This window comes from Oncorhynchus gorbuscha, linkage group LG06, assembly GCF_021184085.1.
Source record: "Oncorhynchus gorbuscha isolate QuinsamMale2020 ecotype Even-year linkage group LG06, OgorEven_v1.0, whole genome shotgun sequence".
Lineage (NCBI taxonomy): Eukaryota > Metazoa > Chordata > Actinopteri > Salmoniformes > Salmonidae > Oncorhynchus > Oncorhynchus gorbuscha.
In genome coordinates, this window is record NC_060178.1 from 56,765,472 (window position 1) to 56,781,178 (window position 15,707).

Here is a 15,707-nt window from a genome sequence, read left to right on the forward strand (position 1 = left end):
GAAATGATGTTGAATCGATGAGAATGGCCGTTAAAGCTATTGATTGATGCAGACAGAGGCCAAGCTAAGTAGATAACCTATGACGTTACACAGATATGATGTTCAGCTCACATTATCTCTTTCATTGATTAAAATGGTTGACACCATGGCTACATTATCTAAATGGAGCTTTTTCATCATAGAGTTCTCCAGATCCAGTGTCGCTGAAATCAGGCGTGCGTGCTCAGAGGTGCGTGCTTAGTCCCCTCCTGTACTCCCTGTTCACCCACGACTGCTTGGCCAAGCACAACTCCAACACCATCATTATGTTTGCTGACGAAACAACGGTGGTAGTCCTGATCACCGACAACGATGAGACAGCCTATAGGGAGGAAGTCAGAGAACTGGCAGTGTGGTGCCAGGAAATCAACCCCTCCCTTCAACGTGAGCAAGACAAAGGAGATGATCGTGGACTATGAGAAAAGGAGGGCCGAACACGCCCGCATTCACATCGACGGGACTGTAGTGGAGCGTGTTGAGAGTTTTGGTGTCCACATCACCAACAAACTATCATGGTCCAAACACACCAAGAAAGTCGTGAACAGGCCGTGACAACGCCTTTTCCCCCTCAGGAGACTGAAAAGATTTGACATGGGTCCACAGATCCTCAATAAGTTCTACAGCAGCACCATCGAGAACATCCTGACAGGTTGCATCACCACCCTGTATGCTACAGAGGGTAGTGCGTACGGTCCAGTACATCACAGGGGCAAGTTTCCTGCCATCCAGGACCTATATACTAGGCGGTGTCAGAGGAAAACCACGAAAAATAGTCAAAGACTCCAGTCACCCAAGTCATAGACTGTTATCTCTGCTACCGCACGGCAAGCGGTACCGGAGCACCAAGTCTAGGTTCAAAAGGCTCCTTAACCCCAAGCCAAGGCTCCTCTACCCCAAGCCATAAGACTGCTGCACAATTAATCAAATGGCCACCCGGACTATTTGCATTGACAACCCCCCTTTGTTTATACACTGATGCTACTCGCTGTTTACTATCTATTGCATAGTCACTTTACCCTGACCTACATGTACAAATGACCTCGACTAACCTGCACCCCAACACATTGGCTCAGTACTGGTACCCCCTGTATATAGCCTCATTAAAACGTCATGGTTGGTTAAGGGCTTGTAAGTAAGCATTTCACGGTAAGGTTGTATTTGGCGCATGTGGCAAATAACATTTGATTTGTATAGTTTGATCACTGTAGTTGTATTGTGCCTGGCAAAACTGGGTTGTATTCATTAGGCATCAAACCGTAGAAAACATACTGAAACAGGGAGTAGCTACTTGGACTTGACCAATAAGAAATGGTAATTTCCGTTTCTGTTGCAAAATGTTTGAAAACGTCTGCCCTGATGAATAAGACCTTGGTAATGGATCTTGTACTAAGCTAAATGGGTACTCAATTACTTCGACGTAGTTGTACATGGCCAGGTCTGCGATGGCATGGTCGTCTGGGACTCGGACTCGAGTGTACTCAGGCAGAACAGCACCTGAAAGAACCAGAATGAATATCATAAAATATATAAAGTAGATTATATATTTTCCCAACATCCACAGACACACACAGGTACGTGAAATGAAACATGTATATTCAGCTCCACCAACAAAACAAACCCATTTAGCTGGTTGTTGTAGAAGTACTTTGACGTCAGGGGAAATGGATTTGAATGCTATGGTCCTCTGGCTGTCAAAGTACATTTGCTGTGCCGTCTGTAATGTGCAGTGTGTTCACTCACTGAAATCTTCGTTGAGCTGGTCCATAATTTCGTTGAAAACAAGGCAGTCTTCAAAGCCCTGGAAATAAGCTTAGTTAACTATTTGTTTCAAATGATGTTGAATCAACAATATTTTGGAAATGACATTAAATCAAGGTGTCATATTTTAAAATAAGAATAAGAATGTGTGTCCTGTCCAGGGGGTGTACTCGCGACAGAAACAGGCACCCCTGCTGCGTATGTACAGTGCCTTCAAAAAGTATCCATGACTTTTTCCACATTTCATTCGGTTACAGCCTGAATTCAAAATCGACTATTTTTCTCACCGATCTACACACAATACCCCATAATAACAAATAGAAAACATGTTTTTAGAAATTTTTGCAAAAGTATTGAAAATTATATACGGACATATCTCCTTTAACTATATATCCCTGAGTGGTTTCCTTCCTCTCCGGCAACTGAGCCAGGAAGGACGCCTGTATCTTTAGAGTGACTGGGTGTAATGATAAACCATCCAAAGTGTCAATCATCTACTAATAGGTAGTTATTAAAAAGTAATGTTAAACATTATTATTGCACACAGAGTGCAACTTATTATGTGACTTGTTGAGCAGATTTTTACTCCTGAACTTATTTAGGCTGGCCATAACAAAGGAGTTGAATACTTATTGACTCAAGAAATTTCTGCTTTTAATTTTAAAGAAATAAATAAAAACGTACTTCCACTTTGAAGTATCACGTTTGCGGACGACACAGCAGTGGTAGGCTTGATTACCAACAACGACGAGGCGGCCTACAGGGAGGAGGTGGGGCAAACTACCTGCCCTCCAGGACACCTACACCACCCGATATCACAGGAAGGCCATAAAAATCATCAAGTACAACAACCACCCGAGCCACTGCCTGTTCACCCCGCTATCATCCAGAAGGCGAGGTCAGTACAGGTACATCAAAGCTGGTACCGAGAGACTGAAAAACAGCTTCTATCTCAAGGCCATCAGACTGTTAAACAGCCACCACTAACATTGAGTGGCTGCTGCCAACACACTGACTCAACTCCAGCCACTTTAATAATGGGAATTGATGGGAATTGATGTAAAATATATCACTAGCCACTTTAAACAATGCTACTTAATATAATGTTTACATACCCTACATTATTTATCTCATATGTATACGTATATACTATACTCTGTATCATCTACTGCATCTTTATGTAATACATGTATCACTAGCCACTTTAAACTATGCCACTTTGTTTACATACTCATCTCATATGTATATACTGTACTCGATACCATCTACTGCATCTTGCCTATGCCGCTCTGTACCATCACTCATTCATATATCTTTATGTACATATTCTTTATCCCTTTACACTTGTGTGTATAAGGTAGTAGTTTTGGAATTGTTAGCTAGATTACTCGTTGGTTATTACTGCATTGTCAGGAACTAGAAGCACAAGCATTTCGCTACACTCGCATTAACATCTGCTAACCATGTGTATGTGACAAATACAATTTGATTTGATTGATTTGATTCGATTATGGGGTATTGTGTGTAAGCCAGTGACAAAAAAATAAAGAAATGAATTAATTTTGAATTTAGGCTGTAACACAAACATTTTTTTTAAAGCAAAGGGGTGTGAACACTTTCTGTTTTTACTTCTTTAAGGCACTGTATGTGCTAAGAGACACAGAGAAACCATGACCTTGGCCCTATGACCTTGCTAGCGCCATGCTCGTAACTGAGCCACACAGGACCGCGCAGGTCTCATATCTTCCATCCTCCTCCCCCTCTTGCTGTTCCCCTCAGTATATACTGCATATACTTTGACTTACTGCGTTCATCCCCTGTCCGTAGAATGGCACCACAGCGTGGGCTGCATCCCCCATAAGGACACACTTATCACTAAGGTGATATGGAGAGCACTTCACGGACACCATGGCCTGGGCTGGTAGACGGAAATAATCCCTCTTAAGAGCATCCCTGTGAAAGAGGGTAGCAGAGAGACACACAATGACTGCTATGACATTGATATGCATAGTGTATGGTACATGCTGATTTCTTATACAGCAACACTGCAGGACCTTATCCATGCGCTCTTTTCAACCATTGTATCTAATGAGAGAAGAATATGGTCATACTCTCCGGCATTGCATTGGCAGAGGAGGGCAGCTAGGATTAAAAAACAAACACATCAGCTAGTTGTGTTATATTGTAGGTGTTACATTCTTTATTTCAAAATAAATTACATAATTTAACTGTGGATTTAGACAGCGGTTGGGGGGGGATCTAAAACCAAACAGCATTTAAGCTGTTTCTCCTGCTGCCTTTCAAGTCAAGTCAACCCTGAAAAGACCTATACGAGTTACACACCTCAGCTGCAACATGCTGTTCAGCTCAATAAAAAACTCAGCTCTCCAGGCTATGTAATGGTGGGTCAGTAACTTTACCCTCGAGATGATGGATGTGGTTTGACCTGCCCTGATGCCATAAAAAAAATGTAAGTGGGCCGGAGGGATAAAGGGATGGAAAGGAGGATAGATGGAGGGACACAGGAGGGGAGGGGAAAGTCACTTACGCTCCTATTAGTGGGATGGCGTCGGGAAAATATTTCAGGAAGAACTCAATGACCTGGTCGCCTGTAGTGACATTTTCAAACTCGTCAAACGGCATGAAGAGTGTGCAGGTGAAAGTCTTGTCCTGAGAACAAACAGTATGGAGATTAATAAGCCTAACAAATGGATGCTTCACATGAACTGATGGATGTGGCGCAGCGAGATGGCAATGGTGGGTGCGTTAGCAGGCCAGCCTATCCTAGAAGTCCTAGGAGTGTCGCTACCTTGGCGGCAATGCAATGCATTTTTTCACCATCCTCCCAATGCACCCTTGAGCTGTACTGAGTGACAGTGCGAATGTACCCTTGAATTAGGTGCATTAACCTGGCTACACTCAAACAGAACAGCTGTTCCTCTTTCGCTGAATAGGCCAGAACTTTAATAATGGTATTAATAGTAGCAGCGGTGGAGGCTGAGAGGTGGGATTACTGCCTATCTGCTATAAATGCTTTGCTGACATTTTGTGGGAGCGTTCACCTCTGTTAAAAAGTAGGGCTCGACCTGTGGGACCCAGAGTAATTGAGAAGTGAAGATGTTGGTGAAAAAGTTTAGTGGCTAAAAGTTTATTTGAGATAAAGTGAATGTAAAGATCTGGACCAGGAGAATGATTTTTTTATTATTTTTATTTCACCTTTATTTAACCAGGTAGGCTAGTTGAAAAATAAATAAAAACGTTTATATACAGTGAGTGCAAATGAGGTAAGTTAAGGAAATAAATAGGCCATGGTGGCGAAGTAATTACAATATAGCAATTAAACACTGGAATGGTAGATCGGCAGAAGATGAATGTGCAGGTAGAGATACTGGGGTGCAAAGGAGCAAAATAAATAAATAAATACCAGTATGGGGATGAGGTAGGTAGATAGATGGGCTGTTTACAGATAGGCTAAGTACAGGTGCGGTGATCTGTAAATGGCTCTGACAGCTGGTACTTAAAGCTAGTGAGGGAGATGTGAGTCTCCCTCACTAGATTTTTGCAATTCGTTCCAGTCATGGGCAGCAGTGAACTGGAAGGAAAGACAACCAAAGGAGGAATTGGCTTTAGGGGTGACCAGTGAGATATACCTGCTAGAGGGTGTGGTACGAGTGGGTGCTGCTATGGTGACCAGTGAGCTGAGATAAGGCGGGGCTTTACCTAGCAGAGACTTGTATATAACCTGTAGCCAGTGGGTTTGGCGACGAGTATGAAGCGAGGGCCAACCAACGAGAGTGTACAGGTCGCAATGGTGGGTAGTGTATGGGGCTTTGGTGACAAAACGGATGGCACTGTGATAGACTGCATCCAGTTTGTTGAGTAGAGTGTTGGAGGCTATTTTATAGATGACATCACCGAAGTCGAGGATCGGTAGGATCGTCAGTTTTACGAGGGTATGTTTGGCAGCATGTGTGAAGGATGCTTTGTTGCGATATAGGAAGCCGATTCTAGATTTAATTTTGGTTTGGAGATACTTAATGTGAGTCTGGATGGAGAGTTTACAGTCTAACCAGACACCCAGGTATTTGTAGTTGTCCACATATTCTAAGTCAGAGCCGTCCAGAGTAGTGATGCTGGACGGGTGAGCAGGTGCGGGCAGCGATCGATTGAAAAGCATGCATTTAGTTTTACTTGCGTTTAAGAGCAGTTGGAGGCCACGGAAGGAGAGTTGTATGGCATTGAAGCTCGTCTGGAGGTTAGTTAACACAGGGAGGGGCCAGAAGTATACAAAATGGTGTCGTCTGCATAGAGGTGGATCAGAGAATCACCAGCAGCAAGAGCAACATCATTGATGTATACAGAAAAGAGAGTTGGCCCAAGAATTGAACCCGGTGGCACACCCATAGAGACTGCCAGAGGTCCAGACAACAGGCCCTACGATTTGACACACTGAACTCTATCAGAGAAGTAGTTGGTAAACCAGGCGAGGCAATCATTTGAGAAACCAAGGCTGTTGAGTCTGCCAATAAGAATGTTGTGATTGGCAGAGTCGAAAGCCTTGGCCAGGTCGATGAAGACGGCTGCACAGTAATGTCTCTTATCGATGGCGGTTAGGATGCCGTTTAGAACCTTGAGCATGGCTGAGGTGCACCCATGACCAGCTCTGAAACCAGATTGCATAGCGGAGAAGGTATGGTGGGATTCGAAATGGTCAGTAATCTGTTTGTTAACTTGGCTTTCGAAGACCTTAGAAAGACAGGGTAGGATAGATATACGTCTGTAGCAGTTTGGGTCTAGAGTGTCACCCCCTTTGAAGAGGGGGATGACCCGCGGCAGCTTTCCAATCTTTGGGAATCTCAGACGATACGAAAGAGAGGTTGAACAGTCTAGTAATAGGGGTTGCAACAATTTCGGCAGATAATTTTTAGAAAGAGAAGGTCCAGATTGTCTAGCCCGGCTGATTTGTAGGGGTCCAGATTTTGCAGCTCTTTCAGAACATTGGCTATCTGGATTTGGGTAAAGGAGAAATGGTGGGGGCTTTGGCGGGTCGCTGTGGAGGGTGCCGGGCAGTTGACCGGGGTAGGGGTAGCCATGTGGAAAGCATGGCAGGCCGTAGAGAAATGCTTATTGAAATTCTCAATTATAGTGGATTTATCAGTGGTGACAATGTTTCCTAGCCTCAGAGCAGTGGGCAGCTGGGAGGAAGTGCTCTTATCCTCCATGGACTTTACAGTGTCCCAGAACTTTTTTTAGTTAGTATTACAGGATGCAAATTTCTGTTTGAAAAAGCTTGCCTTAGCTTTTCTAACTGCCTGTGTATATTTGTTCCTAACTTCCCTGAAAGTTGCATATCCTGGGGCTATTCGATGCTAATGCAGAATGCCACAGGATGTTTTTGTGCTGGTCAAGGGCAGACAGGTCTGGTGTGAACCAAGGACTTTATCTATTCCTAGTTCTACATTTTTTGAGAGGGGCATGCTCGAGCTCAGAAAATACATGGGGGGCAATCAGTTCACATATAGTATCGAGGGCACAGCTGGGGGCAGAGGGAGGTCTATAGCAAGCAGCAACAGTGAGAGACTTGTTTCTGGAAAGGTGAATTTTTAGAAGTAGAAGCTCAAATTGTTTGGGTACAGACTTAGAAAGTAATACAGAACTCTGCAGGCTATCTTTGCAGTAGATTGCAACACTGCCCCCTTTGGCAGTTCTATCTTGGCGGAAAACGTTATAGTTAGCAATGGAGATTTCAGGGTTTTTGGTGGTTTTCCTAAGCCAGGATTCAGACATGGCTAAGACATCTGGGTTGGCAGAGTGTGCTAAAGCAGTGAGTAAAACAAACTTAGGGAGTAGGCTTCTAATGTTAACATGGACATGAAACCAAGGCTTTTAGGTTTACAGAAGTCAACAAATGAGAGCACCTGGGGGGTGGGAGTGGAGCTAGGCACTGCAGGACCTGGATTAACATCCACATCACCAGAGGAACAGAGGAGAAGTAGGATAAAGGTACGACTAAAGACTATACGAACTGGCCTTCTAGCGCGTTCAGAACAGAGAGTAAAAGGAGCAGGTTTCTGGGCACAATAGCATAGATTCAAGGCATAGTGTACAGACAAAGGTACGGTAGGATGTGAGTACATTGGAGGTAAACCTAGGCATTGAGTAATGAAGAGAGAGATATAGTCTCTAGAGATGTTTAAACCAGGTGATGTCATCGCATATATAGGAGGTGGAACAACATGGTTGGTTAAGGCATATTGAGCAGGGCTAGAGGCTCTACAGTGAAATAAGACAGTAATCACTAACGGGGACAGTAATGGACAAGGCATATTGATATTAGAGAGAGGCATGCGTAGCCATGTGAACATATGGGTCCAGTGAGTGGTTGGGCTGGCTGGGGACATGGCGATTTCAGACAGTTAGCAGGCTAACAAGCTAACAGTTAGTAGGCCGAAGCTAAACAAGCCAGTAGATAGTAGACCAGGGCAAGCTAGCAGTTAGCAGGCCGGGTTAGCAAGCAAGCAGTTAGCAAGGGCTAGCAGTTAGCAGACCGGGCAGGCAAGCTAGCAGTTAGCAGACCGGGTTAGCAAGCAAGCAGTTAGCAAGGGCTAGCAGTTAGCAGACCGGGCAGGCAAGCTAGCAGTTAGCAGACCAGGGCCCGGCAGTTTAGCAGTTAGCAGACCAGGTTAGCAAGCAAGCAGATAGCAGGGGCTAGAAAGTTAGCCTTTGGGGGGGTGATGTCGCGATGGGGGTAAGTCTGTTTTTGCCTCTTCGTGCGGTGATGTCGATAGACCAGTCGTGGAATTAGTAGGGTTCCAAGTTGCTCTAGGTAGCTAGCAGGCCAGTATTGTAGCCCAGGAGTATGCTTCGGTGGTAGCACAGGAGCCCTGGCCGGGCTAGCTTCAAGCTAAATTGGTGCTTGCTCTGGGAAGGAAACGCAAGCCAGGAGTAGTCATCCGTGATTGCGGTTAGCTAGTTGTGAAGATCCAGATGAAAATGTTCAGTTTGCGGTAGGAATCCGGGGATAAAAATAACAGGTCCGTTATGCTCTGATTAGAGTCACGTTGTTCGAACTGGCGAGAGCTTTCCGAGCTGAAGGTTAGCTGATGACCGCTGGCAATGGTTTGCTGACTGATATCTGGTAGTTAGCTGGCTAGCTTCAGTTGAGGGATTCCAGATCCAAAGTAAATATAAATACTTTAGGAAAAAAAAGCAGCTCCACGCCACATTGGGTGAGGCGGGTTGCAGGAGAGTATTTAGATGTTGAGGTTTAGCTAAATATTTTAAAAGATATGCGACGAAAAATATGTAAAACAATATATACAAAGGACACGGCAGGACAAAGACGTCTGACTGCTACGCCATCTTGGATTAATGATTAATGATGTTCAGAGGTCAAGGGTCAAATATCCCTGTTTACACTGTGACCTCCTGCAGGTGATTAGCCAGTTTTGCAATGTGACATATACATTTGGTAAATAGTTTTGGTAAACGGAGCCACAATGCTAGGGCGTCATTCTTGATCGTCACTAGGCAGCGCCAGTTAACCATCCTCCTGCCAGTTCTAAACTTTGCGAGGCATGTCACTTCTCCCATCTCTTTGCATATCCCACCACTAAGTATGCACTGTTTTCTTAACCACAACTGGATCCATAAAGAAATATCACTGAATGATTGTAACGTTTGTCGTCGGAAGGAGACCAAGGTGCAGCGTGGTAGGCGTACATTCTTTTATTTAAATGTGCCACCAAGAAAAACAATACAACGACTGAGACCGCTTCACCGTGCAAACTACATGCACTCAAACAAAGACAAGCTCCCACACTGAAGGAGGGGAAAAGGGCTGCCTAAGTAATATCCCCAATCAGGGACAATGAAAAACAGCTGCCTCTGATTTGGAACCACACTGGCCAAACACAAAGAAATAGAGAACATAGAATGCCCACCCAAATCACACCCTGACCTAACCAAACATAGAGAATAACAAGGATCTCTAAGGTCAGGGCGTGACAATGATTCAAATATTGGAATAGAGTAGGCTAATGCAATTGAAGGCTCAAATCAAATTGTAGCTTACTGAAACTGCCAAAGTCATCCACTTATTGGAATAATCGTATGTGGTCAACTAGATGAACATTTCAGCACTGTTTTGATTGGGACAGCACCATCATGCTGCTTTGAAACAAGCGTGGGGACTCGTCTTGATAAATCAATGAATGTGACTTCACTGACTTGTCTCAATCAATGTGATTTTGATTCACTGAACCTCCATCTGCATAGGCTATTTGGTTAACTGGTTTCCCGCTGGTCAAATAAGTGGAGGTGGTATAGCTCATCTATTCATTTGCTCATCTATCACTGATCAGAAACATTTAGCATTCCATAATGTAGCCCAAATCTAGTGTAGGCCTTTTATTTTGCTTGATTGCATATAGGCAACTACAAAAGCCTGCGGAGGTTGTGAAAAATTAACACAAGATCCACATGCTTTTGAAAATAGGATTGCTATTATTTTCTTTTGGAATCATGATGAAGACACTCTCAATGTAATACCCTATGCCCGCTCCCTAACAAACAGGAGTGGGTTAGAAAGAGATGAGGCTTGGACTCGGCTCCACACATTTCCATGACACAGCGGTTCCACACATTTCCATAACACAAGTTGAGTGGGGAAGAATATTATTTGTATTTTATTCTGATATATTTAATTATATTCTTACAACAAAATATATATGTGTTGACTACGATCGGGTAGGTGTGTCTTGTCTGTTTAATGAACAAAATAGTGTTACATCCATTAATTTGGATTAACATAATTAAACTAACAATATACAATTCTATGTTTTATTAGTCTTGTAATGTTTATTAGGACCTGCCAAAAAGTTGGGTGTACACAATGATTTTGCTGTCCCCAGACAAGCTTTTGAGATGGTAGAAAAAAATCCCTGTGTCGTTGCCTACTCGGGGTACCCGGCCGTCACTGACGCTCATTTAATGTGGGTCAGAGATGCAATCTGAGGGCTTGTGAGCTAATCTTTGAGCAGTCGCAGACGTCCCGATATTTTCAAACATGTCTGCAATGCTCAAAATCTGCACAAAATCTGCAATGCTCTTGTAGTGTGAGATGTGCAACAACAAGTTTTGAGAATAGTTATCAGCAATAGCCAATGAGAGCTTGCCAGGAAGAATCCAGTGAGATGACGTTGTTTCACATCCCCCAGAATGTGTAGAATCTCGAGCAGGAGCCATACTGTCATGCAGGTGAAAGAGGACCCAAACGCGACTTAACAGAAACAGAGTTTATTAAAGTCCAAAACGGAATAACAGACTTGTAGAGGGAAACAACTGAGAATGCCACATCTGCAGGTCTGAGCTTCACACAGGGTGCACGGCAAAAACACGACAGGACAATCTAGGGACTGAACAGGTGTGGGAAGACACAGCACTGGGAGCAACAATCTGACAATGAAAAACGTGAAACTAGGGTACTACTCTAAAAAAAAAAAAATGAGAACTAGGGACAGACTGAGACACAGCAAGGGCAGGGACAAGAACAGGAGAGAATGGCAGGGAACAGACTCTCTTGCGCGTGTCATGTCTGAATGCTCAAAAGGCTTGGTGTTCTGCCCCCTTATTCATTAAATCTGAGCAACAGAAGTAAGAGCTGTGAGGGGCAGCAACTTGACCGAAATTACGAATGAAACGCAGCGAAACCTAAAAAAGCGCTGACTCGACACGTGACCTTAGCTCAGCGGAAATAACGGAACCGAGAAAAGTCAGAACACTGTCTGCAATGCTGAAAATCCACATCAAGAATGTGAGATGAAGGATTATGACATACTAGCAGGGATGACCCAAAACAACAACAAGTGTCTCAAATTTGATACTGGGAAGATGACTACCATCTAAGGCAAACATGGGCGTAGGCTTGTCTAACGGTCTTTGAAATAGTACAAGTTTAAATCAATAAAGATCTGATGGAACCTGTGTTAAATCCCCAGTGAGAATCATCTCCTCTTTAAAGTTCTGGAAAACATGAGTCAGCGCTGTTCTCTGAAGTTCACAAGCAATGTTCATTCATGCCTCCCAATGTTGCCCCATTCTCGAGCCCGGCCAGTAAGGAGTGAAATGACGTAAGCAACCCGAGAACACAATCTCACATCTCGAACGGCATCATGGCTCCTTGGATCTTGTAGGAGCAGGTGAAAGAGGACCCATAACTGGAGAAGCGGCCACAGACTGCAGGTCGCCGGTCGGGTAGGCGCAGGCCGTAGTCGACTGAGACACCTGCTCACACGCAGTTGTGAATACAATGAACGGATGAATAAATAGGGACTCTTTAACTAGAAGGAGGGAAAGAACCAAATAAGACCAGCTCATACTTGCCTTTAACCAAAGACGACGTGTTAAATCATTACAGCTCTGAAGTTCACAAGCAATGTTATTCATTTCAAAATGTTGGCTATATTTCAACTCTTGTATGGCAAGCGTGAATGTCTGACGAGGCTGCTTTGAGCCACAGCTCATTGTAGCTACATTAAATCTAATCACATCATTACATCATTGTTTCCTCGAGACAGAGTGGTATCGAGAATCCTTATGTCCCAGTGAAGAATCTTGTAGTGTGTGACGCAAGCCAGGAGTAGTCTGTGCCACATTAATAGACTAATAAAAAGCACTATATCTCTTTAGAGACATTTTCTTATATTGTATTCACTTCACAAGAGCACATGATAATGGGGCGGCAGAGTAGCCTAGTGGTTAGAGCGTTGGACTAGTAACCGAAAGGTTGCAAGTTCATATCCCCGATGCTGACAAGGTACAAATCTGTCGTTCTGCCCCTGAACAGGCAGTTAACTCACTGTTCCTAGGCTGTCATTGAAAATAAGAATTTGTTCTTAACTGACTTGCCTAGTTAAATAAAGGTCAAATAAAAAAAATGAATGAAGCAAACACGGTGTTCTATTTATACTCACCAAGTTGGGCAGAGCAATCATCATGAATGTGTTGCGTGGCCATATGTGCAGATAATTAGGCTTCATGGCAAACTGGGAGCAAAGTAAAAGAAATGACACCATTATAACAGCATTATACACAACAGACACAGTAGCATTGCATTAACCAAAAGTTGATCAACAAACGAGATGACACCTGATACCCTATGAAATACTATGCTAATACAATGAACATTCTCTGACTGACAGAAAGATAAGTTATTAAAATAAATCTGACTGGTAGTGTGCAGAGACTTTTTCCTGTTGATACAATGAACTATAAAAACATATCAGTTCAGATTTAGGTTCAAATAGTATTTAATTTCAAATACTTTTAGTGTTTGATTGAGCCTGACTGGTGTGGCGGATGGGTGGGGTATACGCTTTTGGGACCATAGCATTGGCTCCATTGCACCAGAAAGCTCATTGAAGCATAGCTTAAGTATTTGAAAGAACATTTAAAACTATTTGAAACATGGGCTGTATTCAAAAAAATGACTTAGAGTAGGAGTGCTGATCTAGGATCAGGTCCCCTCTGTCCATATAATTTTATTCATTATTATCTAAAAGGCTAAACTGATCCTAGCACTGCTACTCCGAAACTGTTTTTTAATATGGCCCCTGATCTGATCCTGTGCCATGTTCTGAGCATCAGAGGACCAACCTCTCCATTGATAGGGGGCATGGTGAGCTCCAGGTACCCATGGGGGATGTAGGTCTGACTGAAGTTGAAACGGCTCTGACGGAGGAACTGTTTCCGAATGGCAGAGAATGCTCCATCACACCCCACAATCAAGTCTGCCTGGATCTCCTCCTTTGCACCATCAGCCCTAAGACACACCATACAGTACCACCAACATCATTGAATTAAATGTGATCATTTAAAAACTTCAATGTCAATAAAGTTGTCAGTTTATAATTAATTTTAAATAGGTAGAATGTTAGTGAATAAGCCCTAAATTAATCATTCACTGTGCGGCAGTGCTAATTCTCACAGCGGTAGGGAGGTTTTACTGCAAATTTGGTTGTAAATTGTATGACACAATTACCTCAAGGCCACCCAATTTCAGACCAATAAAAAAAGTTATGCATAGAGGCTTAAAAGCAACACGTATATTATGACCCTATGACACATATGGTGTTGGACACACACTAGGCCACATGCAATTAAATGCAGGAACAAAGTCCAACCAAAAACAATAAAACAAGAGCAAGGCAACTTTAGAGAGCACTTTAGAAAGAGAGGGAGATATATATAGAGAGAGAATGTGTGTGTGTGTGTGTGTGTGTGTGTGTGTGTGTGTGTGTGTGTGTGTGTGTGTGTGTGTGTGTGTGTGTGTGTGTGTGTGTGTGTGTGTGTGTGTGTGTGTGTGTGTGTGTGTGTGTGTGTGTGTGTGTGTGTGTGTGTGTGTGTGTGTGTGTGTGTGTGTGTGTGTGTGTGTCCGTGTGATTACTAACTATTTACCTGAGAAAGGTCATCGCTCCTGTTTCAGTGCTCCAGTTGAGTAGTTTGTGGGCGAAGTTCAGCTTTGTGTTTGAATACGTCTCTGCCGCTGCAGTTACAGAACAACAAGAATTGACTACCTTTAAGCAATAAGGCACGAGGGGATGTGGTATATGGCCAAAATACTATGGCTAAGGGCTGTTCTTAGGGGGCTTGGGGGACCATTTTTTGTTAATTCCGTGCAATTCTACACATTTTACAATGGGGCGGAGAGAAGATTTCACAATTTTATAGCAGATTTCATGCAATTTTACACATTTTGCAATAGTGTGGAGAGAAATGTTTGCAGTTTTTAATATGATATTTGAGTGAGACTGATAAAAAAATCTACTGGGGCCGCCATCGACTACGATAACAAGTTTATATTGCTAAATTAGTTTAGTGACCAGCTATCTAAAACATGTAAGCCAACATGGGCTAATCGACTGACTATCAGTGACTGACATAACAAGAGAAAAACTGCTGATTCACAACCAAATTTCTAAATTGCACCTTGTGTATTCTACTATTCTAACTGGCAACAGTAAGTTCAGACCCAGAATGATTAGAGGGCCTTCAAAAGGAGGGACGCTGCCAGTTGCCCATCCCTGATATGGACTATTAGAAAACCCATAAGAGAAACCGCTGTGTCTCATTAGTCAGACGAATCATGCTCTCACTAACCTATTATCTCTACCCCAAGGCTGTGGAGCTTCATTTAACATATTTTTAGGCCTCAAAAAATACCTTACATTTCAAGTTTATTTGTTGTACAGGATAAACATGGTATACACCGTCCAACACTGTGGATTGGACGGTGCGTGGCCACACAAAAGTGGTAGGCTTGATTACCAACAACGACGAGATGGCCTACAGGGAGGAGGTGAGGGCCCTCGGAGTGTGGTGTCAGGAAAATAACCTCACACTCAACGTCAACAAAACTAAGGAGATGATTGTGGAATTCAGGAAACAGCAGAGGGAACACCTCCATATCCACATCAATGGAACAGTAGTGGAGAGGGTAGCAAGTTTTAAGTTCCTCGGCATACACATCACAGACAAACTGAATTGGTCCACTCACACAGACAGCATCGTGAAGAAGGCGCAGCAGCGCCTCTTCAACCTCAGGAGGCTGAAGAAATTTGGCTTGTCACCAAAAGCACTCACAAACTTCTACAGATGCACAATCGAGAGCATCCTGGCGGGCTGTATCACCACCTGGTACGGCAACTGCTCCGCCCTCAACCGTAAGGCTCTCCAGAGGGTAGTGAGGTCTGCACAACGCATCACCGGGGGCAAACTACCTGCCCTCCAGGACACCTATACCACCCGATGTTACAGGAAGGCCATAAAGATCATCAAGGACATCAACCACCCGAGCCACTGCCTGTTCACCCCGCTATCATACAGAAGGCGAGGTCAGTACAGGTGCATCA

At 43.6% G+C, this 15,707-nt stretch overlaps 1 protein-coding gene across 1 annotated transcript in view; it reads right to left on the reverse strand.

Moving 5' to 3' along the window:
- LOC124038135 (kynurenine 3-monooxygenase-like) overlaps nt 1-15,707 on the reverse strand; it is a 46,961-nt gene that overhangs the window by 5,852 nt on the left and 25,402 nt on the right. The window contains exons 6-12 of the mRNA XM_046353634.1: nt 14,254-14,341; nt 13,453-13,618; nt 12,771-12,842; nt 4,346-4,467; nt 3,603-3,750; nt 1,780-1,837; nt 1,451-1,533 (exon numbers count right to left, since the gene is read on the reverse strand). Coding sequence (XP_046209590.1) covers nt 1,451-1,533; nt 1,780-1,837; nt 3,603-3,750; nt 4,346-4,467; nt 12,771-12,842; nt 13,453-13,618; nt 14,254-14,341 — 737 coding nt within the window. The remainder of the gene's footprint in view (nt 1-1,450; nt 1,534-1,779; nt 1,838-3,602; nt 3,751-4,345; nt 4,468-12,770; nt 12,843-13,452; nt 13,619-14,253; nt 14,342-15,707) is intronic.